The sequence below is a fragment of the Narcine bancroftii genome, chromosome 13 (assembly GCF_036971445.1).
Source record: "Narcine bancroftii isolate sNarBan1 chromosome 13, sNarBan1.hap1, whole genome shotgun sequence".
In the NCBI taxonomy this organism is placed as follows: domain Eukaryota; kingdom Metazoa; phylum Chordata; class Chondrichthyes; order Torpediniformes; family Narcinidae; genus Narcine; species Narcine bancroftii.
Window position 1 is genome coordinate 67,266,026 of NC_091481.1, and position 26,763 is coordinate 67,292,788.

The following is a 26,763-nucleotide window of genomic DNA, read 5'->3' on the forward strand; positions in this document are numbered from 1 at the left end:
AAAATTGGTAAAATTTTCCAGTATTGCACCATTTGCTTAATATTTGGAAGAAGATTCATGTAAAAAGAAATAAAACAAGCTACCAATTATCAAAACTAATACTGACGCAAAATCAGATAATCCCTTTTACGGTAGATAACCTGTCTTTTAGAGAATGGGAGAAAAAAGGGATTAAAAGAATAGAAAATTGTTTTTCGGGGAATAAATTATTATCCTATCCTTTGAACAAACGAAGAATAAATATAATATAACTCAAGATACAGTGCTGGCATATTACCAATTGAAATCCTATTTAAAGGATAAATTGGGAAGTAGTCTGAAGTTACCAGAAGGAAGCAATTTTGAATATCTGATTACAGACACAATGATAATTAAAAAATTTATAACAAACATGTATATCAAATTACAAGAAAAGGAGAATGAGGAAATAAATGATAAAACTAAACAAAAGTGGGAACAAGATCTAAACATAAAGATAAAAAAGGAAACATGGGAGAGGTTATGTTTAGGAACTATGAGAAATACAATAAATACGAGATTACGTATGATACAATATAATTGGATACGTAGGTTATATATCACTCCTCAAAAGTTAAATAAATGGGATCCAACAGTATCTGACAGATGTTTTTGTTGTAAAAAAGAAATAGGAACAACAATTCATGCAATCTGGACTTGTGAAAAGGTGAAAAAATTTTGGGAAGATCTAAACCAGATATTAAATAAAATTACAGAAAGCAATATACCAAAAAACCCAGAGATCTTCCTCCTAAGTAACATAAAAAATAAAGAATTTGGACTTGATTTGGAGGGTGTACAAAAAAGATTTGTTAAGATAGCCCTAGATGTAGCAAAAAAATGTATTATGTCAAACTGGAAATTAGAAGATAATTTGAAAATACAGCAATGGTATATAGAAATGAATAAATGTATTCCATTAGAAAAAATAACATATAGTTTAAGAAATAATATAACATTATTTGAACAAATATGGGAGCCGTACATGGAATATAATAGAGAAAACCTACCAGGACATCTATCACCTAAAATGACAAAAGGAAAAGAGAATGGAAAGAATTGACTCAGTGGAAGTTTTTGTTCGTTAATGTTGAGTGACAACATTGTTTGATGGGTTTGATGTATCTTGGACTCAGAGTTTTGAATGGATGGAGGGGGAGGTGGGGGGGGGGAGGGGAGGAGGGAGGGGGGAGAAAATGACTATATATTTAAAAGGAGAAATGTGTATATCTTGAATAATGTGATCTATAGTGTGAAAAATTAAAAAAAAGAGAAGATGTTGAGGATAGAGATCGTGGACGTAGGCCCACCAGGGATATATTTGCAAGTCAGAATGATGGAGGAGAAGCTGCAGGTGGTGGTGTTCTCCAGAGCCTGCAGCCTGTGTCATTGGCCAATTGCAGAAGCTGCAGATTTGGAAGGTGCTGTCAAAGTATCCAGGAGAGTACCTGAGATGGTGCGGCTGTGGGACATCTGCTGACTGCGCCCGTTGCAGCCACTGGTGCTTGTGCTGGGGTGAGTTAATGTCAGGGTGGTGGATGGGCCAGCAGCCAATCCCTGCTGCATTGTGCATCAAGGCCTGGACAATAATGAGGCTCGGGTCGGTGAGTGACATTTCCATCACAGAAGGAAGGAGATGCACAATAAGAGGTGAAATATAAATCATTAGGAGGTAAAAGGAACTGCAGTTCCTGGAATCTCGAGCAGACAAAGGAAAGCTGGAGGGGCTCAGCAAGACAGTCAGCTTCCAGGGGTCAATGGTTTAAGAGTGAGGTGGGTACGGCGATCACAAGCATCAAAATGAAGGGGGAGGGGAGGAAGTGATTGCTGGAAGGGACACCCATTGGCTTTGAAAGAGCGCCATCAGATTTTTCATAGATGAAATCTCAGTTGAACCTCAAAGAATCCCTCTGGTAATGCTGCTTGTCCAAGTCCTCATCTGGAGAATCAGACAAGGTCCTTCTCATCTAATCCTTGGAGTGCAGCTGGAACCAGTCGACCTGTGGAGACGAGACAGCCAACTGTCCGTAGACCTGGGTGGATGGCTGACGGACTCGAGGCGAGCGCGGGGCCCAACACCTATTCTGGATCATTTCACTTTGCCCCAAAGGAAAATCTTGTGTCACAGCTTTACCTGTAGTAATCTTCCTGCAAATTAATCCTCTGTCCTTGAGAGCCAGGGCCTATAGCAGCTGCTTTGAAGGAGAAGGGACCAGCAAGGTAATGTGGTGTGATTTGGTAGGTATTCTCCATGCACTGAAATGTTCACTGGTGAGCGGATGTGACCATTTTGTTTGGCCCCTTCAAATCCTTCTGCTCTATTGTCTGACACCTGACTTATTCTAATGCCTGTCTTTCTCTCCCTGTCTCTTTCCTTCCCTCCTCTTTCTTTTAACTGCTTGCTTCGATAGAACGCACTAGGTCAGGAACTCTCTAACATCAAAAAGATCCACGAAGAAGTGCTGCTCAACAAGGTATTTCCTCTCTGACAGCGACAGGAGGGTGGGGGCAACTAGATCACATCAAGCTAACGGGCAATTGTTTCGTCGGGTTGTACTTGTACAATCAGATGACAAGAAACGTGACCTGAGATGGTGTGGCGCTGACGGGAGAGATCACTTAATCCCCATTTGTATCCTGTGGCAGGATCAAGTTCTGTTCCTGGGGGTTGAATCCAATAATTCCAATGAGTCTTCACCACCACCTTCTCAGGGGTTTACATGGTCTGTCCATCCACCCCTACCCCCAGCTCTCCTACCGTTGAGCTTTGCCTTTCACAAGGACTCTCACAGCTGACTATAATTCCCAACCATTTCCCCACTGTCCCTTTCCTGCTCAATACATTATCAATCCCTCCAGCGATGAAGGCCAACATTCCATTTGCCTTCCTGACAGCCTGCGGACGGGCCGGATGGCCACCTCCTGCTCCTGTTTCTTGCGTTCTAAGTCAGCAAGTTCCCTGCAGATCTTTCTTTCCCAGGGAGCGTGGTGCCCCAATACTTGTGCAGGGCTACTCCCCGTGCCGTGACCTGGAGTAACTGAAAGGAAACCTTCGCTGAACTACTGGTGCCCTCTCATCACGTGCCTCACTGCAAGGATGGAGGGGAAACCCACAGGTGGTGACAGCTGTCATCTGGGCAACCACTTTGTCTCCTGTAAGAGTTTAGCAGTTCTTCTCTCTGCAAGTATCCCCTCAGGTGCCTAATAGGTTAAAAGATGATGTAAAGTAACAATAGTACGGGCAGAGATAGACCCTTAAGCCCGTGCCAAGCATCATTGTCTTGTACTAATCCCATTGCATTGTCCGAGTGTTCCTGTCGGAGGTCTCTACTGCTCATCTAAATGCTGGGGGCGAAGTAGTATCCAATTAACCCGCCACTGACGTGGGAGAAAACTGGGGATGTGGGAAAAATCCACGTGGTCACGGGGAGAATTCGCAAACTCTACGCAGACCACGCCTGAGGCCAGAATTGAACCTGGGTCTCTGAGTTAAACAAAAACATCTGGAGATGCTGGCATCGAGTGCAAGATGCAGAACCGGCTGGAGAAACTCTGCAGGTCACGCGGCCTGCGTAGGAAGTGAAAGGGTAACCGAGGTTTCAGGCCTGTGAGCTCTGAGCTGTGAAGCCAGGGGTAGACCCTCTCACGTCCTCCCAGTCGGGAAAAATACCTCCATATTCATATCATTATGCCGGACTTTATTTCCAGGAGTCACATGTAGAACACTACAGCATAGTACAGGCCCTTCGACCCTCGATGTTGTGCTGACCTACATATTCCTATCAAAGTAAATCTAAACCCTCCCTACCCTGTAACCCTCTATTTTTCCTTTGTCTGTGGGCCTTGTCTAAGAGTCTCTTTAAATGCCCCAGCCTCCTCCACAAGACATTCAAGGCTCCCACAACTCGCTGAGTGGAAAAATTCACCCCTGGTGTAACCCACAAAAACTCCATCCCTTCTCTTTGTACACACGTCCCCTGGTGTTTGCTATTCCTGCGCTGGGACAAAAGGGCACTGGCCGACCACCCTATTTATGCCTCTCATAATCTTGCAGACCTCTATTAAGTCTCCTCTCATCCTTCTACGCTCCAAAGAGAAAAGTCCCAGCTCTGCTAACCTTGCCTCATAAGACTTGTTTCCCAATCCAGGCAAATCCCCTCTCCACAGCTTCCACATCCTCCCTGTAATGAGGCGACCAGATTGAACGCTATACTCTAAGTGTCATCTCACCAGAGATTTGTAGAGCTGCAACGTGACCTCCCAACTCTTGAGCTCGATCTCTCGACTAATGAAGCCCAGCATCCCATCGGCCTTCTTAATTATCCTATCAACCTGTGCGGCGACCTTGAGAGATGTATGGATTTGGACCCCAAGGTCCCTCTGTTCCTCCACACTGTTAAGTATCTGACCATTAACACCCGTCAGGTAATTGTATTTCAGAGTCTGCAGTGGATTTGAGTCATGGAAAATGTAACGTATGATATAATTAAGTAAACACCCTTTAACTGACCACTGGTTTGCAGGACAGAAAGGGGTTTTGAGACGTGAACTCTGTTACCCCAGACCTCTCACTAGTGTCCCATCTGCACAAACCCCTTGCTTCTTTTCACATGTTTGCCCCTCCCTCTCTTTTGTATGGTTTCTTGACGTCCAACAGCCAGCGTGTTGGAACAGGTGGTAGGAAGTATCACGGAGGAGAGGTTTACGAGGAGATTTCAGTGCCAAAAAATTGGAAGCCAAGGCGGGGCTGCCAGTGGAGCAGTTCAGTCATTCCTGGATCTTCCACAATCGGGAATGGGCATCACCAGGAAGGGATTTGTAAAGTTCAGCACTGAACTGACTCTGCTACCATTGTTGAGTGGGTGGGTCTTGTGTGGGCGCGCTTGTGTGCGTTGAAACAGCAATCTGGGCTGAAAGTTTTATAAATATTGATAATGGCTTTGAAGCCAACATAACCCAGTTGGCTGGAAGGAGTTTTGATGAGTGGCCATTAACCCATTATCTCCTTCCAGGAACAGCTCATGGCAGAGGTGGAGAGGATGCAGACTGAGTTGGAACAGTTGCGAACGAAGACTGGGATGCGTGATGCTCATTCAAGGTAAATAAATTATTCCACAATGGAATTACTGTATATACTCGTGCAATAGTTGAGTTTTTTGGATAAAACTTTTGGGTCAAATTGGGGGAGGGTCGACTTTAGCAAGGGTTATACATTTGATACTTTTGATTGCGGTAAGTGTCTGCATCGTTCAAGGTGTCAGGAGATTGGATGTCTGGGATCAGGTAGTGTAAGGCAGCGAACAGGATGTTGGGAGCTCGGATGGGCGGATGGCTGAGGCGCGGCTTCACAGTCAGGGTGTCGGGAGCTCAGATGGATGGAGGTCAGGGCAAAAAGTAGGGGTTTGACTTTTACACAGGTCATGAGGAAAGCATGCGATTTTGGGGCCATAGAAGTGGGTGGTCGACTTTACGCGGGATCGACTATTACACGAGTATATACAATAGATTAATGTGGCCCAACTTGTCCATGCTGACAAAGTTGTCCACCATTTGGCTGTGGCCTCACCAGCATTGTCCACAGTTGTAACACGATGCTTTCTTCACCACCCTGCCCACCTGCATCGACTCCCCCAGGGAACCCTCAACTCCAGGCCTCTCGCTCCACAAGGCCCCACCACCCACTATGGTCCGACCTACCTCGCCAAGTATGTTCTGGCCATCTCCCTGCCCTTCCTCCCGGAATTCCATCTGTGGTCACAGCTTCTGGATGCTTTGTCACATGACCTTACACTCCCCCACCCCACAACACAACCCAGTTATTGATCTGTCTCCCATTACATGACCAGAGGGAGAGCTGGAATACTTTTGGTTAATTAACTGGTTTAATTTTCACTGATTGTTGAACAAAGTATTTTCCCATTTCTAATGTTTAAAGAAATGAAAGTACAGTAAAATTTTGCATTATCCGGAATTTAAGCAACCAGCAAAAAATATCACGAAAAATGAATAGGTGAAAAACAACACAAGATTAAAATTGGCACTCCCTAGTTGTTAGTTTGCCAATCCATGCAACATGCAGTCTCAAGCAGCCGGAAAATGCACACATCTAGCATCTACCCATCCCTGTATGAGCCAGATACCGGGGGATTTTACTGTATCTGAAGCAATATTTCACTCCTTGAATATCTGTTAATGATGATTTCTATTTGTTCCTGAATCCGTGGAGAATCTGAACCCCATTTGTAACAAAGTCCTCAGGCGAGTCCCCCCAGACTTGCTGGAAATCTGGGTGTCAGTAGTTGAGGAGGGCCTGCTGTGTTCCTATCCAAGAAGGACCTTGGCCTCTATAATATATTCCTGGCTTTAATCATGGAGAAACTCAGCTGGTCAAACAGCGAACTTTATAGAGCAAAGATAACGTTTGGGCTTTAGCCCTTCATCAAGGTATGAATAAAATGTGGACAAAATGGTGGGGTGGGGGAGAGGGGGCAGGGAGAGGAGCAAAGGCCTACAGGCGGGAGGTTATAGGTTATAGGTCCAAATCTCGGGGTGGGAGGGGGCACCTATGGAAGGCTGTCACAGCAGCGTATCCCAGGGGATGAGGTCTAACAGTGGGAAATTCTGAGTACTTGCAGAGGAACTGCAGCCAATTGGTCGTTTTGTGGTAAATTTCTAAGCCGTATCCATTTTTAACCCCATCCAAGAGTTATGATTGTAGATTGGAAGCGAATACCAGCACATACAGTGAAACCCCTGGTATCTGGCACCTATGAGAATTGCTAAGTGAATTTTCCAGTTGCTTGAGATTGCATCTTGCATGATTGGCGAACTTACGGCGAGGCGCGCCAATTTTAAACTTTTTTTTTAACCTATTTATTTTCCGCAATTTTTTTCCTTTTGAATTCCGGATAACAGGGGTTTTACTGTGAACGAGTGCCGGGCCATTCTCCGGACTTTGGATCCACGGCACTAACTGCACCCGACTTTGAATGACAGGTCGCTCCCGGGCAGTGCGTCGGAGCTGCGTTACACCCACAGCTCCGGTGTTCCGATGAGCAACCATGTGGACATCTACAGCACGACCGGCGTCCTTCGCAGGCCTCACAAAGGCCGCTGGGCATCCCTCAAGGATGACCCCTCCAAGGTAAGCGGGAAGATCTGATGGGATCCATACTCTCCGTGGCATAAACCTGCCTAATCATCCCTCGCGAGGAACAAAGCACTTTCGTCCCAAGACTCAAGCTTGTGAATCTTCCCTGAATTCCCCCCAAGTACATTCAAGATGTAAGAAAATCAGATGGTTACGGGCTGTGAGGAAGGGAGGGGTTGGATTGATGGTGGAGTGGGTTTGTGTCATGGGCTGGAGGATCTGTGCTGTGCGATTTGTGACAGGGTCACAGAATTTGCTTTCATCTGCTGAAAGGCAGACAGATTCGCCATCGGGAGAAGTTGCCTCTTACAGTCAGGGAGAGTCCCCAAATGTTTGTGGATTCGCCTCCAACATTCCCACAGCCTCAGAGTCCATTCCAAACCACTGGCAGCCTGAGGTCCAGATCTGAACTTCCAACATGATTGGCACCCTCTTGCATCCTGGTCCCGATGCCTGCTGCCCCTTCAGCCAGTCTCCAGCAGCCCGCCTCCTGGCGTGACTCCCTCGACTGCAGCCACCCACAGCTTGCATGCTCTTTGACCCTAGGACCCCCCTCGCTGCCGCTGGGGTCACTGACCCCTCTGCTTCTCCTTCTCAAATGGGAGGCATTCTTCCCCCGTTTTCCGATGCCCTGAGCCAGTCCTCTGCTCCCCCGGAGTCTGCAACCCCACCCCACCACCACCCCTCCCCCCCCCCCCCCCCCCACTGTGGCCGCTGCCGATTACAACCACTGCAATCTTAGGCACAGACCCTGCAGTCGTGGAATTTTTAAATAAAGCCACCGTTGGCTCTGTTAAAAGGCCGTTTAAAGCCTGTGCGGGGCTGACTGCAGTCGGACTGGCGCGGTTGGACCCCGCGGGAATGCCGTGCCTCTGCTCCCTGCCTCTTCATCAGAAGCAGAGCTGCCATTACTGCAGTTCCTGCCATTCACCTCATTGAAGACAAGCACAACATCAATGTTTTGCACGTATGACCATTGAGAAAGGGTCGTGGAGAGGCACCGCCCTGAGCACAAACGCCCTTTCAATCCAATTCTCTCCAAATTCTCACCATCTCCTCCTCCCAGCTTCTGCCCCTCTCCCACACCGGTCAATCAGCCTCAGGGAGGGGGAGCTTTCTCTTCCAAATGCAGGGAGGAGCATGGGATTGTACACCACAGAAGAAGACCATTCATTCTTTCATGCCAAAGAAGCCGTTCCGTTCACCGCAGCTCCCATTTCGTGACCCAAGTAATTGCAGATCCTAGTTCGGAACCCTCTCCCTGAAGCACGATGGCTTCAGGGTGAGAGTTGGGGAAGGTGCCTGAGGGGATGTGGGGTTGGAGATGAGGAAGGGAGGGGTTGGATTGATGATGGAGGAGGTTTGTGTCATGGGCTGGAGGATGTGTACTGTGCATCGGATGTTAAATCATACCTCTGGATGCCAACACCGTGTCTGCGCGCAAGCCTCTCACTCTCACTCTTTCAAACCTCTCTCCTGCTTCTCTCTACGGATTCTGTAGCACGTAAGTAGCATTTTTGTTTAAACCTGCTAGTGTGAAGCAACGGGTAATATTTGTGGGCTCTGCCGCAGCAGATCGGGGTCATTTGGGGTGGAGCAGGGAAATGCTGGCGGGTCATCTGTCGTGAAGTGACATCACAAAGCTGGAGAAACTCAGCAGGTCAGACCGCGCACTTTGCACAGCCAACGTTTTGGGCTTGAGCCTTTCATCGCAGTTGTGGGCAGGTGCCTGAACAAAATGGTTGGAGGGGCGAAGAGGAGCAGGCAGGAGGTGGATGGGGTGGGGGAGATGGCTCCGTCATTGGAGAAGGAAGGGGGTGGAGAGCTGGAGGGAAGGAGACAGAGGAGTGGAGAAGAGAGGAAAACGGAGAGTGGTCCTGAGACAGAAAATTAGGTGTTTCTCCTTCAATTTACGGGTGGTCTTGGTTTGACAGCACATGAGGCCATGGACAGAGATGTCAGCACGGGAGTGTTCGCTGGTGTGCCCTCCCTCCCTTATCCACCTATTACCTCCTACCTGTGGGACCGTGCTCCTACCCCACCCCCCCCACCATGTTGTTTGGGGCCTGCCGACATTTTGTTCAAACCATGGTGAAGGGCTGGAGCCCGAAACATTAGTTCTGTATCGTTATCTTTCTATATAAAGGACCTGTTGAGTTTCTCCAGCATCGAGTCCACAGACGTTTGTGTTTTACTTCTTCTCTGTCTAGAATCCTGCCTTTAAAATCCTTTCATAAAGCATAGTTGGGCCTCCTCTGAGTAACAAAGCAAATAGGAGCTAGAGGAGGCCATTCAGCCCTTTGGTCATATGATTCAATACAATCATGGCTGATCATATCATTTCAATCCTCCTGTTCCTACTTTCTCTTCAAATACATTGATCCTTGAATCTATAAGGGTCACATCCAACGATCTTATCTAACACTAACATCCTGTTTATTTATCGAAATAGAGATTCCCTTCTCATTTTACTTTAACGTTTATTTATTTTTCAGGAGCTAACGTTTATACACGTGTAATAGTCGATACCATGTAAAAGTCAAACCCCCATTTTTGGCCCAAAAATCTGATATTTTCCATATATTGTGTGTAAAAGTTGACCTCTCTAATTTTTGGCCCTGCTCGCCCAACCTAGCTACTGACGCCCCGACCGTGAACTCTCGCCAACGCCCTGGCCGCCCGCCAAACCGAGCTCCTGACGCCCCGACTGCAAACTCTCACCAACGCCCTGTCTGCCCACCCAACTGAGCTCCTGATGGCTTGACCACAGACTCTCAACAGCGCCCTGTCCGCCCGCCCAACCGAGCTCCCAACGCCCCGACCACGGACTCTTACTAATGCCCTGTCTGCTGGCCCATCCAAGCTCCTGACCGCAGTCAGAAGTAGTATGCGTGTAATAGCCGCCCTCCTAAATTTTCCCGAAAAACTGGTCCACAAAATTCGTCTATTATACAGCAGGTCCTGCCAGCATTTGTGGGTCTAGAATTTTGTGGCCTTCACTGGGCCACTTCAGAAGTAACTCCACTTTGAAGTAGCTTTGTGCGCCATGTTTTGGCTCAACCTGTGAAGGAGGGAAAATTTGGGTCGGGGCCTGAGTGATCCTGTCAGCCCTGTCCGTGCAAGCCTATAAGAATCCATTGAAGCACCAAATACTTTGGAGGAAGAGCTCGGGGCTGAAAAGCCCGTAATACATCATTGCCTCCTCTGGGCTGAGCTCCTCCACCATCTCTGTACTTTGCCCATGTATCCATTCACATGGATGCCATCTCAGGCGTGTCAGGGTCTCGCTCCAACATATCAACCAACCCTTTGTCCCTGTGGATGCTGCCTGACTTTTCTCTGGCACCTATGGCTCAGGATGTTAAAAGTCCTCTGTGGTTAGTAAGGGATTACTTAAAGAGGATTGTGGGTGGAAAGAACAAGGTGGAGAACCACTGCTTTCGGCACCAGATTCCAACCTCCACAGCCTCTTGTGTTGTCAGTTTATTCCCTCCACGCTCCCATCACCTTCCCCAGCCAGTCAGGGCGAATCACAGCGGCCAATTAACCCACCAACCTGGAATGTGGGAGGAATCCAGAGCACCCTGGGGAAACCCACACAGTCGCAGGAAGTCTGTGCCAACACTGTGCAGACAGCACTGGAGGTTGGGATCAAGCACAATTCGCTGGGAGGTAGGAGCCGTGCCTGCTGCACCTTCCATTGGATGTGTTTGGTGTTCGATGGCTGGCACGAGGTGTTGGCAGGGTACTCTATGGCAGTGGGTGGTGGCCATTAAACCATTGGTCTGTTGCTTCACTCCCTCCACAGCGCGAGCCGGACACCACTGCAGATGCATGGCGGTCTGTTTCATCTGAACTGCCGCAAGCTCCAGGAGAATTCCAAACCTCGCAAACAAGCACGTGCATTGATTTGAATCCCGCACTGTCTGCAAGGTGTTTGTATGTTCTTCCCACATCTGCATGGGTTTCCTCCCATCTTTCAAAAGCGAACAAGGGTTCTAGGTCAATTGGGGGTAATTCGACGGCACAAGCTCGTGGGCTTGAAGGGCCTGTTACCGTGCTGTAGGTCTAAATTAAAATTAAATTAAATAAATAACAGATTTCGATCCACTGTCAGAGTACCTATGTGACATCACATGCCACCCTGAGATTCTTTCTCCTGCGAGCCGGGTAGAATTACCATTGGCTCTTAAAAACCTGACTCTACGTACACATGTAGACAAATAAAGAAATGGAAACAAACGGTGTGCTCCACAGGTGAGTATTTCACAGTAAATTTAACAGGAACGTTATTCAGCAGGCCTGCAGAGCGTTGCCATAGATCGCCTGTATTTGGCACCAAGAGTCATGGGCATTTTCAATACCTGTACAGCACAACTGGCCAGTGTTTGCGGGATTTGTTTAAATGAGGGAGCTTGGGGCGGGGGTGATGGAGCAGGGTGGGGGTGGGAGGTGCAGGGTCTCCAAGGGTGACCAGTTGCCTCTCTGAGGGTTGGCCATCCTGACCAGGTGCAGACACTGAACGAGCAGGAGTGGGAGCGTGCCCAGCAGGCCAGTGTCCTGGCCAATGTGGCCCAAGCCTTCGAAAGTGACGTTGACGGCTCCGACATGGAGGATGAGGACCGGGAGACGATATTCAGCTCGGACATCCTGTCGCCAAGTGGGCAGACCGATGTTCAAACCCTTGCTCTCATGCTCCAGGAGCAGCTGGAAGCCATCAACAAAGAGATCAGGTGAGGGGTTTGCGGTGGCGTTTCTGGGCATGGAGGTGCTGACAGGCAAAGCGAGAGCAGGAAACCGCTGGAACAAAGCTGAGTCAGGGTTCAGGGGGCCTCGAGGCCCGCAGCCTGTCCATGCCCACTCACACCCTGAGCCTCTCAGGGTTGACTTTCCCCTCTGTTGTGCCCAACTCGCCGTGACCTGTCACCTTCTTTCCATCATTACCACCTTGGATTTACTTTCCCCTTCCCCCCCCCGCCCCCAACCAGGAACCCAGGAGTAGGGGGGGGTGGGGTTCAGTGTCCAGCATGGAATGGGAGGGGTTCTGGGTCCGGCATGCTTTGGGGAGTTTGACAGGGAGCCCCAGTCCCTGCATGGGATGGGGTGGGTCCGACATGGGATGGGGTGGGTCCGACATGGGATGGGGTGGGTCCGACATGGGATGGGGTGGGTCCGACATGGGATGGGGTGGGTCCGACATGGGATGGGGTGGGTCCGACATGGGATGGGGTGGGTCCGACATGGGATGGGGTGGGTCCGACTTGGGATGGGGTGGGTCCGACTTGGGATGGGGTGGGTCCGACATGGGATAGGGTGGGGCCTTCCACAGAATGGGGGGCCTTCCACAGAATGGGAGGCCTTCCACAGAATGGGGGGCCTTCCACAGAATGGGGGGCCTTCCACAGAATGGGGGGCCTTCCACAGAATGGGGGGCCTTCCACAGAATGGGGTGGGCTGGGGTTCTGGCACAGAGTATGGATACTGGGGTATGGCATGGAGCAGGATGGTACAACCATAATGGGCTTGGTGAGAAGGACCGTGCTTTTGGAGGTAGTCGGTTCCCTATCGTTTGCTTTCAGGATGATCCAGGAGGAGAAGGAAACGACGGAGATGAGGGCAGAGGAGATCGAAAGCCGGGTGGGCAGCGGAACCCTGGAGGGGCAGCAGTCCGGCCGTTACCGGGCCTCTACCCTCCCCCACTCAGTCACGGCATCAACCCTTGCAAGCCCCTCACCCCCCAACAGCGGGCACTCCACACCCAGGATGGCCCCACACAGCCCAGCTCGAGAATCTGACCGGCTCAGCCTCGGACACACGGTCAGTATGGTGGGAGTGGGGGGGGGGGATCTGTGTGGGAGTCTAGGGTGGAGTGGTCACCATTTGGGGAAAGGGTTGAAGGTCCTCGCCGAGGGGTGGGAATATTGGGGATCCTCGCCGAAGGGGGGGGAAATGTGATTCTCTCCAAGGGATGGGGGAGCTCTCCAGGGGTGGGAGAGTTAGGGGTCCTTGGCCCACAACATAGACCGCTATTTTTTGTGACTCGCTGAGTTCCTCCAGCAGATTGTTTTGCTTCCATTTCCAACCTCCGCAGCATCTTGTCTCCATGGTGTGAGACTTGATGATGCAGACAATTCCAACAGACCCTCCCAAATGGACCCTCCCGAATCTTCCCCCTCTTTTTCCTATAGACCTTCGAGCCTGCTCCCTTCTTTTACAGACCCTCCCGAACCTGCCTGCTCCTTCTCCTACAGACCATCCCGAACCCGCCCCTTCTTTCTCCTTCAGACCCTCCCAAACCTGCCCCCTCTTTCTCCTTGATCCTCCCAAACCTGCCCCCTCTTTCTCCTTGATCCTCCCAAACCTGCCCCCTCTTTCTCTTTGATCCTCCCAAACCTGCCCCCCTTTCTCCTTGATCCTCCCAAACCTGCCCCCTCTTTCTCCTTCAGACCCTTCCTATCCTGCCTCCTCCATCTCCTACAGTCCCTCTCAAACCTGCCCCCTCAATCTCCAACAGCCCCTCTCCTATTCCTGCTCCCCTCTGCCACTAACACATCAAGGGCAGCAGGATGGTCCGTGGTGCGGGAGCGCCCCACCTGCATCTTCCCCACGAGACACACCCATCCCGATTCGGAAACATTTCACCATCTCTTCATTCTTACTCAGTGGAAATCCTGCGTCCTCTGCCCATTAGCATGGTGGAGGCACCTTTGCGGTGCCTGCGTTGATAGTCTAAGGACACTAGAGGAACAGGTGAGGTACGTGGGCCATGACTCACCCATTCAACACCATCCCAGCAGCCCACCTTCCACCTCCTTCAGTTCCCTTCGTCCAAAGGTGCCCTCGGCCTTGCATAAGGTTACCATTTGACGGGTGTTTTTATCCCCCGTGCCAGAACTCACTGACCCGGGAAGACTCGCGTGAAGATAAGACCACCATCCAGTGCGAGACCTCGCCACCTCCCACCCCTCGTGCTGTACGACTGGAGAGGGTGACCCAAGCTCTGCAGGCCAGCACTCTGGATGACGGGCGAGAGCCTCGCAGGTGAGGGGAGCGGGTTCTTCCCCTGTTGGCTGGGGTGGAGAGAGGGATGATGATCCTCTCTGTCAGGAGCCAAAAGGCTGGCCGCTCAGTTACGCTCGGAGTGCTGAGAATGTGGATCTCACTCCCATTAGGAAATGTTGATTGCTCTAGGCCCGGGATGTGGATCATGATGTAAAGGAGCAAGAAATGGAATGAAATGCAGATTGATGATGGCAACACAGTGGTTAGTGCCTTGGTTTAACACTGGATTCCAAACCATTGATCTGGATTTACAAGTACAGTAAAACTCTTGGCATCCTTCACCCATGGGGATTGGTAGATAAACTCATTTTCCAGTTGCTTGAGACTCTTACAATGCCTAACCAATACACCTGCATTAAGAATAAACAGTTTAAAAAATTAAAAATTCTACACTTGCATGAATAAATTTTACTTTCAGTCACGTTCTTTGAAAACATTTAACTGTCGCTGCACCACCCCCTCACGAAGCCACACAAACATCAAACAATACCATTATACATAATTTCCCCCCCCAAGTTTACAGATAAAGCCTCTGCCCGGAGCGACTCTTGCTCAGCAGGGGTAAGAAGGCACTTTAAGAGAGTCGCCCCAACAGCGAGTGGCATCAACCAGCTCTTCATCCTTTTCTAATCACAGAGGACCGATGGCATCGGGATTACTTAAGGTGGGATAAGAGTTTCAGAAGCAGTTTGAAAACCACTGTTATAGTCTGGTGAGTGCGGGAGCAGACGGAGCGGGTGCCTCTGGGCTTGTGAGGGTCTTGGGCGAGTTGCTGGTGGACCGGTTTGCATGTCGACTCACGGTACTCCTGCATCACTGTCAGTTTGTCAGGGTTCCAGGATGGCCTGGGGAGCAGCAGTAGCAACAGCAGCCAGGACTCCCTGCACAAAGTGCCCAAGAAGAAGAGCATCAAGTCGTCCATCGGGCGCCTGTTTGGAAAGAAGGAGAAAGGTGCGTGTGCGTGTTTTGTATCACTGCACCAAGCAAGAATTTGTGCAGCTGTGCATTGTGCTTGAGTATATGACAATAAGTTCTCACCTCAGGTCGCTTGGGACATGGTGTCAGGGACTTACCATCGCAAGGTAGGCTTCTCGCAGCTGGAATTCCCTTTCCTACGGGCAGAGGGGCAAGTGGAACAGGTGGGTTAAGCACGAAGAGCTGCCTCTTCCCCGGTTTTTTGGGGCGGGGGGTGGAGCAGAGGTGCTCACGATGTCCGAGTAATAGACCACACAAGACTCTGTCACGGGGATGAGATGACTGGCGGGATCTCGATCCCAGAATGAGATGATCGGCGGGATCTCGATCCCAGAATGAGATGATCGGCGGGATCTCGATCCCAGAATGAGATGATCGGCGGGATCTTGATCCCAGAATGAGATGATCGGCGGGATCTCGATCCCAGAATGAGATGATTGGCGGGATCTCGATCCCAGAATGAGATGATCGGCGGGATCTCGATCCCAGAATGAGATGATCGGCGGGATCTCGATCCCAGAATGAGATGACTGGCGGGATCTCGATCGCAGAATGAGATCATTCTTCAGAGGGAGGAACAGGGATTGGGAAGCAGTGCTCCTGCCTCATAACCAGTGGCCACGGGTCAATCCCAACTGTGTGGAGTTTGTACATTCTCCCTGTAACCGTCTGGGTTTCGCCCAGGTGCTTGAGTTCCCTCCCACGTCTCAAAGACAGGTAGGTCGGCTGGTTAACTGACCGCCATAAATTACTTGCAATTGTGTTGGAGAGGGGCAGTGAGGGGTGGAATCGATTCCAGGATGTGTTCAGTTAAGAATGGATTAAGTTGCATATTTGAAGTATGAGAGATCGAGGTGTAGGTGTGGGCAATCCTCACCGTGTTACCAAGAAGGTTTGGGAGGAATTTCACTTCATCAGACAAGAGAGGGCAAAAGAGGTAGCCTTTTAAAAGCAGATTTAAGGAAGGAACTACCAACGATGGAGCAAAGGGTGTGAGGTCCCGACAGCGCATGGAATTGCAGGATCACAAGAGTGGTTGGGTTTAAGATTGAGTCAGGGCGTCAAGGGTTATGGGGAGAAGGCCGGGGAGTGGAGCTGAGTGGGAGGAATGGTGGAGCGGACTTGATGGGCTGATGGGCCCACTCCTCCCCTTATCTCTTGTGATCTTGTACGTGACAGACACTTCAGATAGACCCGAGCCAAAGGACAAATTTAAATTCATTCCAAGCAGAATACAGGGCTGAAGGCAACTGGTTGAAAGCACAAGGGGCTACTTGTTAATGGTGGATTGGCTGACATGTGGTGGAGTAGATAGGCTTTCGGTTCTGTACCCTTGTGGAGGGCTGAAGTGCCCTGGGGAAACGGCGTATCTGTGTCTGAGCAGTTCCCTCTGACCCTTACCTGGCAAACCTATTGGAATTCTTTGAAGAAATGACAAGCCAGTTGGATAAGGGAGATGCAGTTGATGGAGTGTATTTGGATTTTCAGAAGGCCTTTGGCAAGGTGCAGCACATGAGGCTTAATTAAAAAGCTATGAGCCCAGGGTATAAGAGGAAACGTACTAGTGTGGGTGGAGCATTGGCTGATTGGCAGGGAGTTGGAGTACAGGCATCACATTCTGGTTGGCTGGAAGTGGTCCTCGAGAGTCGTGGGGGGGGGGGGGGTGGGGGCACTGCTTTTAATGTTGCACATTCGTTATTTGGGTTGTGGTCTTGTGGCTAAGTTTGCAGATGATACCAAGGTGGGTGGAGGAGCAGATAGTGTTGAGGAAACATGGAGGCTGCCTAAGAGGTTGAGACTGGTTAAGAGAATGGGCAGAGAAGTGGCAAATGGAATATAATGTTGGGAAGTGTACGGTGGGGGGAAAAAATAACGAGTAGACTATTTTCTAAATGGGGAGCAAATTGAAAATTCCCAGATGCAAAGGGACCTGGGAGTCCTGGTGCAGGACAGCCTGAAGGTTGAGCTGGTGGTGAAGGCGGCAAATGCAACGCTGGCATTCATTTCAAGAATATAAGAGCAGGGACGGGATGTGGAGGTCTCAATAAGACACTGATGAGACCTCACTTGGAGTATTTTTGGCTCCTCATTTCAGAAAAGTTGTGCTGACGTTGGAGAGGGTTCAAAGGAGGTTCACTAAGATGATTCTAGAAATCAAAGGATTGTTGTGCAAGGAGTGTTGCCCTATTTTCATTGGAATTTAAGAGAATGAGGGGGGAGAGAATTGAAGCACCTCAGATGTTGAAAGGCGTGGACAGAGTGGATGCTGATAGGCTGTTTCCCTTGGTGGGAGGGGCGAGGACGAAAGGGCACAACTTCAGGATTAAAGGGTGTCCACTTAGGACAGAGATGCATAAGTATTTCTTCAGCCAGTGGGTGGTAAATCTGGGGAATGTCTTGCCGCAGGTGGGTTGTAGAGGTCAGGTCATTGGGTGTATTTAAGGCAGACATTGATAGGTTCTTATTGAGCCAGGGCTTCAAAGGTTATGGGGAGAAGGCTGGACAGTGGGAAAATAGATCAGCTCATGATTGAATGATGGGGAAAGCTCGATGGGCTGAATGGCCTATTTCTGCTCCTATGTCGTTGACTCTCTGCAGCTTCAACAGCGCACGGGCTAATTGCTCTGCATGTAGATCTTTCTTACTCAAGAAATGAGAGTTTAACATAATGTGATCTGTCTCTTCCTCAGCTGGGACACCGGAGATGGAAGTCTCTCCACAGGACTCCATGGGACTCTCCAAATTGGGAGGACCGGTGGATAAAGACCGGAGGAACAAGAAAAAGTATGTTTGTACATTCCTATTTTTGGAGGGAAATCTGATGTTAAACATGCATCCTAACCCCAGTGCAGATCTCTACAGTAAAACACAAGTCATCCACACCTCCTCCTTCACCACCATTCGAGGCCCCAAACAATCCTTCCAAGGGAAGCAATATTTCAATCTTGAATCTACAGGGGTCGTCTACTACATCCGGTGCTCCCGCTGGGATCTCCTCTGCATCGGAGAGACTGGGTTTAGACTGGTAGATCGATCACTTGAACACCTCGGCTCTGTCCGCTGCAATAGCGTGGGCCTCCCACTTCACTGCCCTGTCCCATTCCCGTCCTGATGTGCCTGTCCATGTTCTCATTTGCTGCCAGACTGAGACCACCTGCAAATTGGAGGAACAATACCTTATCTTCCATCTGGGCTCCCTCCAACTGGATGCCATCAACATCAACTTTCCTGTTTAAAAAAAAAACTACCCTCCCTCCTTCTTCCCCATCTCCTTCCCTCAGTTCTCTCCCTCTCCCTCTCCCTCTCCCTCCCTCCCTCCCTCCCTCTCCCTCCCTCCCTCTCTCTCTCTCTCTCTCTCTCTCTCTCTCTCTCTCTCTCTCTCTCTCTCTCTCTTTCTCTCTCTCTCTCTCTCTCGCACTCACTCACACAGAGTTAAAATCAATTCTCACCTTTCCTCGTATCCAATAAACACCTTTTGTTGGTCTGGACTCTTCCCCCCACCCCCCTTTTATTTCATCCACGGTGTCTGCAGAATTTAATGTTTTACTGCTGTTTCTTGGATCTTGTTGTGCAGACGGGCTCCAGAGTTTCCCGTCATTAAGCCCCATTGGTCCCAAGACTGCCGAATTCTGTTGACATCTTGTACTGATGAACATGCTAAAAGCCCTCCAAATAAAGAATGCTCTGGACTTCAGAATGAATCCATGGTGGGGCATAATGTTAAATGTCATAAATTCGACATTCATGGGTACATTGTGGAAAGAACCAGGATGTTGATCAGAAAGGTGGCCGCATGAAGGGAGCAAAGTTTAGGGGAGACATTAAGGGTACTTTATTACACATCGAATTGTAGGTGTCTGGAATGTTGCCAGGGGTAGTGATGGAGGCTGGTACAATAGAGACATTTAAAAGACTCTCAGACAGGCACATGGATGCAAGAAAAATAGAGGGTAATGGGTGTGAGGGATGGAAGGTCAGCACAACATCATGGGCTGAAGGGCCTGTACTGCGCTGTAATATTCTGTGTTATCAGTAAGGTCCTGTGACAGGACAGACTGCTGGGCCAAGTGGCCCTTTCCAGTGCCAGTGAAGTAACGGACTCTTGCTCCACAGGCATGAGTTGCTGGAAGAGGCTTGTCGTCAGGGGCTGCCTTTCGCCTCATGGGACGGGCCGACCGTTGTGGCTTGGCTGGAGGTGAGTGGGGAGGCGGGTCAGTGATTCGGGAAGAGCAGAGCTGCTGCCTCGCAGCTCCAGTGACTCGGCTCGGATCCTGACCTTGGGTCCTGTCTTTGTGAGGTTTGCACATTCTTCCTGGGACTGCATCATGCCCCAACTCCCCCAGTCCCCTCCCATGATGTACAGGGCCAGATTAAGGCCAACTGGTCTCCTAATGGTTCCCCCTCGACCCTTCCATTGTCCAGCTGACAAGACGTGAATAAGTGTTGAATACGAAATAATAGATTAAAAATTCCACTTTCTTCAGGCCAAACCCCACAACTATATTAAATATAACCTGTGTGTGTGTGTGTGTGTGTGTGTGTGTGTGTGTGTGTTTTGTTTTCATTTATTGTGGAGGCCCCTGTTTTGTGGGCCCTGAGTTCAGCCACACCCTGATAAATCCGGCCACTGGAAAAATCTCAGTGGTGCCCCCTTCCATCGGCGCCCTAAGCACGGGTTTATTTTGCTTTACAGTTCTCCTAGGCCTGATGATGTGGGAGATGGTAGGTCAGTTGGTTGCCCTAGTGTTCAAGTGAGTTTTGGAATCTGGTGGGGAGAATTAAATAGGATTTGTGTAAATGGCTGGTTGATGTGGACTCGGGCTGAAGGGTTTGTCTCCATGTCTCTGACTCTAAGAACCAAGCCCCTGGCATTCAATTGCTTACCCAAGCAGTATGCTCCAGATTTTCTTTTTATAATTTTTTAAAAACTGAATATGCTTTTCATTTATACGTGGGGTGTAAGCTCCTTTGGAAGACCACCATGCTGTCCAACTGAAATTGCCCCTGGGGACTGAGTGACGCAGTCATTTCAGAGATTGGCTGGTGTATACCCACAGGCCAGACTGGGAACAAGCAACAGATTTCCTTTCCTTTGTTAATTTCAGGGCAGTCTAATATTTTCATGGCTGCTGTTTCGAGATGAGTATTTAATTCCTGACTTAAGTTCCTCATCTTTTGTCTTGGAGTACCAACTTGTTCTTGGGTGAGCGTAATTCTTCGTATAGTTCGGGATGGGGAACTGCTGCCCACTACTTTGTCCAGTGAAGGGGCCTCAACGGTATCGATGAGAGGAGTTTCTCACGCTGAACGGGAAACAGTGTCGTGCAGTATGGTGACAGGCCCGTTCAGCCCACGAGCCCATATTGCCCAATTACACCCGATTGATCTACGACCCCCGGTAACATCTTGAGCGGTGGGAGGAAACCGGAGCCCCCGGAGGAAACCCATGCAGACACTGGGAGCTCGTGCAAACTCCTCACAGACAGTGTGGGATTCATACTCTGGTCACTGAAGCAAGTTTTGTGCTAATTGCTTTGCTGACCATGCTGGATCACAGGGTTAATTCCCTGGAGTATCACGGGGTTCAATGAAAGGGGTTCGTGGGGTTGAGGAGGTGGGTCTCTCTGGCAATGTTGCAAGAGTTGGGGGGTGGAGGGAGAAGAAGGCAGGGTTGCCACCTTGGTTGTGCTCATGGACTTTCTCTGCCTTCTCTCTCCAGCTGTGGGTGGGGATGCCAGCCTGGTACGTGGCTGCCTGCAGAGCCAACGTGAAGAGTGGAGCCATTATGTCAGCCCTTTCCGACACGGAGATCCAGCGGGAGATTGGGATCAGTAACCCCCTGCACAGGCTGAAGCTGCGACTGGCCATCCAGGAAATGGTGTCCCTCACCAGCCCTTCCGCACCCACCACGTCGCGAATGGTACGGGCTGCTGTGTGGAACAGTAGGACACATCTGCTGTGATCGTGTGGTCATGTCTTCGCTTGGAGGGAGGGAAATCTCAGAAATCCTCTGCCCCCCCCCCACCCCCTCCCAAGAACAGTGAAAGATAAATCTGTCAATGTAGATATTATAAAGATCAGGGAATTCAGGGCGGTGGGGATCTGGCACTGAGGGGGTTGAGACTGGTGTAGAACAGCCATATTCGTATCCAATGACTGGGTGGACATGAGGGGGATGAGGTCTTCTCCATCTCCAATTTTCCTCTTTTTCATCCCCCCCCCCACATCCACTGCTCTCTCTATCTCTCTGACTTTATCACTCTTTGAGATTCTCTTGTTCTTTCTCTCTCTCATTCTTCATCTCTCTCCCCTCACTCTGTCTCATTCCCCTCATCCTCTTTTCCCCCACCCTAGACCTCTTCCCCCCCTTGTCTTATCTTGTCCCCCCCCCAGTATCCCCATCCTTTATTGTGACCCTCTTGTCCTCTCTCGTTTTCCCCATTCTCTCTCATGCCCCCACTCATCCTCTCATCCCCTGCTCAACCTCTCTTCCCCCCCCCATCCTCTCTCTCCCCATCACCATCCTCTCCCCCATCCCCCTCGTCCTCTCCCCACCTCCCATCATATAGGGCTGTGTCAAGGGGGTGATAGTGTAGCTCAGAAGCACTGTTTGCATGCACCGAATTCTGGTTGGGATACTGAATCCATCTCTCCCCCTCTTTCCTGGCGGTCCTTTCCTGCCTGTTCCATCCTTGACCATGGGACCAGAACACAGGCAACGTCTGGGTGACACACGAGGAGATGGAGTCTCTGACTGCAGCCACAAAGACGGTGAGTGGTCACATCTGTGCTCCTCACCAATGGGGGCCTTGTTGTCAAGCAGCATTTTAAGCTGAACGTCTGCTATTGGCCTTTGAATTGGTGCCATCTCCTGGTCGAGTGATTCTGCCACCCTCGTTCTTCCCTTTGTTCCTGTGGCCCGGTGTACCTTCCTTCAGGTTGACTGCAATCCCCATTGAATGGCTCGTTTTATTCTGATTCCACTGCCCTTGCATGCAAGGAATTCTAGATCATAAGTCTGCCTCACGACCTTCTTGTTTCAATCCCCATTTTTAAATGGAGCTGCGGATGGGAACAGCTGCTACTTGGTGATGTTTCCATGATTTTGTCCACCCCATCTGATTTTGTGCTCGGTGGAGGTGATTTTGCAGTTTCTCGTGTGCTGGGTGCATGTACCCTCTCTGCAATTCTCCATCTCCTCCTGACTCACGGTTCCACCTTCTGTCCTCACGGCCTCACTCCCTGAGCCCTGCACTGGAGTGACAGCAGAGACTTGGTGCTGGAGTGGGGACTGCAGGGCCCTCCACAACAAGTGGGACAAAGACGCCTTTTTGTTTCCCTGTCTTTGCCCCTCTGCTCCACAGTTTTCAATCCATAATCAAACAATTCACACGAGATTAAAGTGCACATTCCAGATTTTATTCAAGTTGATTTGTGTACGTTTTGATTTGACCATGTAGAAATTACAGCACTGTTTTTATACATAGCTCCTCCATTTCAGGGCACCATAATATTTGGGACAATTGGCTTCACAGGTGGTTGTGAGTGCTCAGGTATGTTTAATTGCTTCACTGGTGCAGGTGTCAGAGAGCTGGGCTTGCTTCTAAGCTTTTGATCAGGGTTGGAGTCTGTAGTTGCCATTTTCAACATGAGGACTGGAGTTGTACAAATGAAAGTCAAAGAAGCCATTATGAGGCTGAAAAACAAGAATGAAACAGTAATATCGTCCAAATCTTAGGATTACCAAAATCAATGGTCTGGAACATCATTAAGAAAGAGTGTCCTGGGGAGGAGTCACGTGATGGAGTAGTGGCCGGTAGGGGAACTCCAGCCCTCTCCAGAAAAGTTAAAAAAAGATAGAGAAAAAGCAAAGGCACAAACTTAAAAACCAAAACAAAGTGAAAGTAAAAGTGTGAAGAAAATGGCAGCGAAGAAAGAAAAACCAAAAACAACGGGAAGAAAAGAAGAAGGAAAGACGTCGGAAGAAGAAGGTGAAGGTCTTACCTGTCCGAAGAGGCCCGCCGCAGAGAGAGAAGCCTGCTCCCACAGGTCAGTGGAGGTCCCGGGCTTGGGACTACAAAAATGGCTCGCAGAGCCGAGTAAAAGGTCGTGACTGCGCATGCGCGATGCGCATGGGAAAAAAACACACTGACGGGAGGGGGGAACCACTGCGGAGTCGATCTCCACAGCTGAGAGAGACACCTGCAGCACAGCAGCAGGTGCAGAACACAGACAATAACGACAACAAGAAAGAAGAGGGTAAAAAGAAAACAAGGAAACAACAGATGGTCAACCCAGAGGAAGAAGAAGAAGAACAGAAAGAAGTGGAAGAAGAAGAGGAACAGAAAGAAGTGGAAGAAGAAGAGAAAAGCAAGACAATGGATGTATCTTTTTTTAAAGAATATATGGAATCAGTGAAAGAATGGCAATTACAAGAATTTGATGAGATAAGAAGAATTAAGAATGCAGAAGAAAAAAATGAATAAAATGGAAGTGGCCGTATCAGAATTGGCAAAAAGAGTGGAAAATATGGAAAAACGAGAAACATTTGTAGATATGGAAGTAGAAGACTTAAAAAAGAAATTAGAAGAATCTAATAAAAAAGCTAAAGAGGCACAGGAGCTGTTAGCTCAGAAGATAGATATAATAGAAAACTATAATAGAAGAAATAATATAAAGATAGTGGGCCTTAAGGAAGATGAAGAAGGCAAGAATATGAGAGAATTTATAAAAGATTGGATCCCCAGGGTCCTGGGAAGACCAGAATTACAGGAAGAAATGGAAATAGAGAGGGCACATAGAACTTTAGCCCCGAAACCACAACCGCAGCAAAAACCAAGATCCATTTTAGTAAAATTCTTAAGATATACAACAAGAGAAAATATATTGGAGAAAGCAATGAAGAAAGTAAGAGAGGACAAAAAGCCACTGGAATATAAAGGTCAAAAAATTTTTTTCTATCCAGACATAAGTTTTGAACTCCTGAAGAAGAGGAAGGAGTTCAATACAGCGAAAACGATCTTATGGAAAAAAGGATATAAGTTTATGTCAAGGTACCCAGCGGTACTTAAAATAATTATTCCAGGGCAACAATACAGACTATTCTCGGATCCAGAGGAAGCACGAAAATTTGCAGAACAACTACAAAGCAGACAGAGAGATGAAGACATGTAATAAGAGTAAAAATGACCACGATCTATATGTATGTGTGTAAAGGGGTATATGTGTGTGTGTGTGTATATATATATATATATATATATATATAGTGTGCATACATGAATGTATCATATTTAGAGGAAAATATAGAGTATAGACAAGAATTAATAAGGGAGGGAAATGGAATAGAGGGAATAAGGAGGGAATTAAAAGAGTGACCTTTGTTACATATGAAAATTGAAATCTTTTCTGGGGGGGCTGGGTGGGGAGGAGTTATGGTCACGGCAAAATCAGCTGACGTTTGCGAGTGAATTCGCAAATCCAAATGGAGAGGGGAGATGTGGTTGCCCGACAAGGGATAAATGACAACTCAGGAGGGGGAGGGGAGAATGGGGGTTAAAGAAGTTTTAAATAGGAGAATAAGGAAAATGTTTGATGTTTTATAAATATTGTCTTATAAAGTGTTCAAAACAAGAAAGCAGAAATGGATAAGAAGGAAAGGTGATGATGGAGAAACGGAAAGGGAAGATAAACAAAGTATAAAATGGCTACGCTGAACTATAGACTTTAAATATTAACGGAATACATAACCAAATTAAAAGGAAGAAACTGCTAAATTTACTGAAAAAAGAAAAAATTGATATAGCATTTGTGCAAGAAACACATTTAACTGAATTGGAGCACAAGAAATTAAAGAGAGATTGGGTAGGACATGTAACAGCAGCGTCATATAATTCAAAAGCAAGAGGAGTAGCTATATTAATTAGTAAAAATGTGCCACTTAAAATAGAAGAGGAAATAATAGATCCAGCAGGGAGATTTGTAATGATAAAATGTCAGATATATTCGGAGTTTTGGAATCTACTCAATGTATATTCACCTAACGAAGATCAAAAGTTTATGCAAGATATTTTTTTGAAGATAGCAGATACGCAAGGGAACATATTAATAGGAGGGGATTTCAACCTGAATTTGGATTCAAATATGGACAAAACTGGGAAAAAAATTAACAGAAAGAACAAAGTAACCAAATTTATAATTAAATCAATGGAAGAAATGCAACTTTTGGATATATGGAGGAAACAACACCCAAATGAAAAGGAATATTCATATTACTCGGCTAGACATAAAACATACTCAAGAATAGACCTATTTTTGTTATCAGCTCGTATGCAAGATAGAGTAAGAAAAACAGAATATAAAGCTAGAATATTATCGGACCATTCACCCTTAATATTGACAATAAAGTTAAAGGACATCCCTCCAAGAATGTATAGATAGAGATTAAACTCCATGTTACTCAAAAGGCAGGATTTTAGAGAATTCATTGAAAGACAAATTAAAATGTATTTTGAAATAAATACGGAATCAGTGAAAGATAAGTTTATACTATGGGATGCAATGAAAGCGTTCATTAGAGGGCAAATAATAAGTTATGTAACCAAGATGAAGAAGGACTATAATCAGGAAACAGAGCAGTTGGTAAGGGAAATAGTAAATATAGAAAAAGAATTAGCAATGAAGGAAGATACAACTAAAAGAAGAGAATTGGCAGATAAAAAAATAAAATATGGAACACTACAAACATATAAGGTGGAGAAGAACATAATGAAGACAAAACAGAAATATTATGAACTAGGAGAAAAAACGCACAAAATTCTAGCATGGCAGCTTAAGGCAGAACAAGCTAAGAAAATGGCATTGGCATCAAGGAAAAAAGACAAACAAATCACATATAATCCAAAGGAGATCAAGGAAAACTTCAGAGAATTCTAAGAACAATTATACCAAACTGAAAACGAAGGGAAAGAAGGGAAAATAGATGAATTTCTAACTAAAATAGAACTACCAAAACTACAAATAGAGGAACAAAATAAATTAACAGAACCATTTGAAATAGTAGAAATACAAGAGATAATAAAAAAATTCTTCTTTGGCTTGGCTTCGCGGACGAAGATTTATGGAGGGGGTAAAAAGTCCACGTCAGCTGCAGGCTCGTTTGTGGCTGACCAGTCCGATGCGGGACAGGCAGACACGATTGCAGCGGTTGCAAGGGAAAATTGGTTGGTTGGGGTTGGGTGTTGGGTTTTTCCTCCTTTGCCTTTTGTCAGTGAGGTGGGCTCTGCGGTCTTCTTCAAAGGAGGCTGCTGCCCGCCAAACTGTGAGGCGCCAAGATGCACGGTTTGAGGCGTTATCAGCCCACTGGCGGTGGTCAATGTGGCAGGCACCAAGAGATTTCTTTAGGCAGTCCTTGTACCTTTTCTTTGGTGCACCTCTGTCACGGTGGCCAGTGGAGAGCTCGCCATATAATACGATCTTGGGAAGGCGATGGTCCTCCATTCTGGAGACGTGACCCATCCAGCGCAGCTGGATCTTCAGCAGCGTGGACTCGATGCTGTCGA

The 26,763-nt window shown here is 48.1% G+C and overlaps 1 protein-coding gene across 5 annotated transcripts in view; it reads left to right on the forward strand.

The window, feature by feature from the left end:
* ppfia3 (PTPRF interacting protein alpha 3) overlaps positions 1–26,763 on the forward strand; it is a 114,654-nt gene that overhangs the window by 65,766 nt on the left and 22,125 nt on the right. For 3 of the 5 annotated variants that reach the window (XM_069908105.1, XM_069908100.1, XM_069908101.1), the window contains exons 11-22: positions 2,430–2,492; positions 5,031–5,116; positions 7,015–7,162; positions 11,678–11,901; positions 12,748–12,985; positions 14,061–14,209; positions 15,054–15,181; positions 15,274–15,312; positions 17,896–17,989; positions 19,319–19,400; positions 20,925–21,125; positions 21,914–21,976. In XM_069908105.1, coding sequence (XP_069764206.1) covers positions 2,430–2,492; positions 5,031–5,116; positions 7,015–7,162; positions 11,678–11,901; positions 12,748–12,985; positions 14,061–14,209; positions 15,054–15,181; positions 15,274–15,312; positions 17,896–17,989; positions 19,319–19,400; positions 20,925–21,125; positions 21,914–21,976 — 1,515 coding nt within the window. The remainder of the gene's footprint in view (positions 1–2,429; positions 2,493–5,030; positions 5,117–7,014; positions 7,163–11,677; positions 11,902–12,747; positions 12,986–14,060; positions 14,210–15,053; positions 15,182–15,273; positions 15,313–17,895; positions 17,990–19,318; positions 19,401–20,924; positions 21,126–21,913; positions 21,977–26,763) is intronic. The other 2 variants (XM_069908102.1, XM_069908104.1) reach the window with 2 other exon arrangements.